Source organism: Octopus bimaculoides, chromosome 7 (genome assembly GCF_001194135.2).
Source record: "Octopus bimaculoides isolate UCB-OBI-ISO-001 chromosome 7, ASM119413v2, whole genome shotgun sequence".
Classification (NCBI taxonomy): Eukaryota; Metazoa; Mollusca; class Cephalopoda; order Octopoda; family Octopodidae; genus Octopus; species Octopus bimaculoides.
The window spans coordinates 2,973,610-2,976,104 of record NC_068987.1 but is presented as its reverse complement, the minus strand read 5'-3'; the positions used below and the strand labels follow the sequence as shown (position 1 = coordinate 2,976,104).

Sequence of the window (2,495 nt, the reverse complement as noted above, 5' to 3'; positions counted from 1 at the left end):
TATGTATATGTACATACTTACATCTATATGTATATTTATATGCGTATGTTGGCACAGGACGTTACGAAACATGTACAACAAAAAAGTACGAAGCATGAGTACATGGAACATGAACTATTCTTTCGAACAACGAAAGACACAAATGGAAAACATAACAAACAATATAAAGAACAACCCTTCACCAGTTGTTGGCTGTTTTTCTACTCTCGTATTTCAAGCATTTAACAACAATATACGCTTTCGATAAAACAGTTGCTGCTCCCCCAAAGCAAATTAAATAAAATTTGGGTTTTTGTGGAGGGTCAAAATTGGTAACACACACAGAACAGTGAAAACAAACAGGAAGGGCTGCTAAGCCTAAATGGGGTTGTGGTGGCGAAAGCGTAAATCAGCCTCAAAGTTGAAACATATAAATGAATAAGAGGATATATATATATATATATATATATATATTTATATATATATATATATGTCGTATATGTGTATATATATATGTATGTATGTATTTGTGTGTCTGTGTTTGTCCCCCACCATCGCTTGACAGCCAATGTTGGTGTGTTTACGTTCACATTTCTTAATGGTTCGGCAAAAAGAGACTGATAGAATAAGTACCGGACTTACAAAGAATAAGTCCTGGGGTCGATTTGTTCGACTAAAAGCGGTGCTCCAGCATGGTCACAGTCAAATGACTGAAACAAGTAAAAGAATAAAAGAATTCATAATATTAAAAAATGAGATCAATGAGTTTGACCTTATTCAAAGCACTGAATGACACTCTTGACTTTATTCAAAGCATTGAGTGACACTCAAAGTACTGAGTGACACTCTTCATGAAGTGTTCTGTTGTTATTTAGATCTGCCTTAAAATAATTTTATTTGAAGACAAGGGAGAAATAGAAAAGCTTCTTTTCTATTCTAGGCACAAGGCCTGAAATTTTGGGGGAGGGGGCCAGTCAATTAGATTGATCCCTAGAACGCAACTGGTACTTAATTTATCGACCCTGAAAGGATGAAAGGCAAAGTCGACCTCGGTGGAATTTGAACACAGAATGTAAAGACAGACAAAAATACCGTTAAGCATTTTGCCTGGCGTTCTAATGATTCTTACAGTTCAGAGAAATATAAAATATTGATTTACCTCTGAGATAAATATCTACTTTTAACTTGCTTTGGTTGGTACAACTTGGTACAAAGGCAATCCAGATATACATTGGTAGCACCAGAAATACACTGGCCAGAATCTGGAAATATAACAAAGAACAGAATAAAGAACAGGAGATGACAGTGGTGATGGTGATGATGGTGGTGGTGGTGATAGTGATGATGGTGATGATGGTGGTGGTGGTGATGATGATTGGGGGTGGGGTGGGGGTGAGGTGTTAGCGAAGATTTTTATTCTGGCCAAAGGCAAGACAACTGCAGACATATTTGGAGGTAAATCAATATTAAAAATCAACCATTGATAATTTCTGTGAAATAAAACTGTGAGTTTCTATGACTGCAATCGTCAAGAGAGGAGGACTGCAGTGCCCCTCTTTTACTTCCAGCCACACCACAGAGCAATGAAGCTGGTGTGATCAGCATGGGTGGTGGGGAGATGAGAAGAGGGATGTTATGGGTGATAAGATGAAGGAGAAGGGCGTGCTGAGCAATAGGTAGATAGGGGAGTTTGTTTGGCAAACTTCTGATTTACATAGCTATACTTACATCCATTTTCAGGTGAGATTTTTGTCATCAATACTTAAATTCAGGAAAAAACTTGGCAAAAATGCAATGAAGATTTCAAATAAGAAAATAAATAAGAACAAACCTTGAACCAATAAGGAAGTCTGAATACTCCCCAGTCGAGTTCTTTAACTTGGATTGATCCAAATAGTTTCTTGGTTAACCACTTCTGACAACAAGGATGAGCAATAAAATGGAGGTAACCAGAGTCATGTGCGATTTCAATTGCTGTTTTATTATTAAAGTCTGGTAATGGTCGACTGAGCATGCTGTAGGCCTGAGCACTGGAGTCTCGGAAGCTGATGTCTAAAGTGCCAAGAGCCATTTTACCAAACTCACTAAACAAAGAAAAATAAAGATAAATTTGGTAATTTCAACAGGGCAGGGTTTCAAATGTTTTTTGAGGGTCATCAAAGAATACAGTTGATACAGTTGGAGCGAACCTGATACACGTCTCTATATTTGATTCATCATCATCATCATCATCATCGTTTAACGTCCGCTTTCCATGCTAGCATGGGTTGGACGATTTGACTGAGGACTGGTGAAACCGGATGGCAACACCAGGCTCCAGTCTGATTTGGCAGAGTTTCTACAGCTGGATGCCCTTCCTAACGCCAACCACTCAGAGAGTGTAGTGGGTGCTTTTACGTGTCACCCGCACGAAAACGGCCACGCTCGAAATGGTGTCTTTTATGTGCCACCCGCACAAGCCAGTCCAGGGGCACTGGCAACGATCTCGCTCGAAAATCCTACAGGAGCCAGTCAGG

General features: G+C 39.2%; 1 protein-coding gene across 1 annotated transcript in view; it reads right to left on the bottom strand.

Annotated features, from left to right (window-relative positions):
* The window catches only part of LOC106879935 (transient receptor potential cation channel subfamily M member 2), an 89,908-nt gene that overhangs the window by 22,908 nt on the left and 64,505 nt on the right, over positions 1–2,495 (bottom strand). The window contains exons 13-14 of the mRNA XM_052969110.1: positions 1,811–2,063; positions 1,109–1,241 (exon numbers count right to left, since the gene is read on the bottom strand). Coding sequence (XP_052825070.1) covers positions 1,109–1,241; positions 1,811–2,063 — 386 coding nt within the window. The remainder of the gene's footprint in view (positions 1–1,108; positions 1,242–1,810; positions 2,064–2,495) is intronic.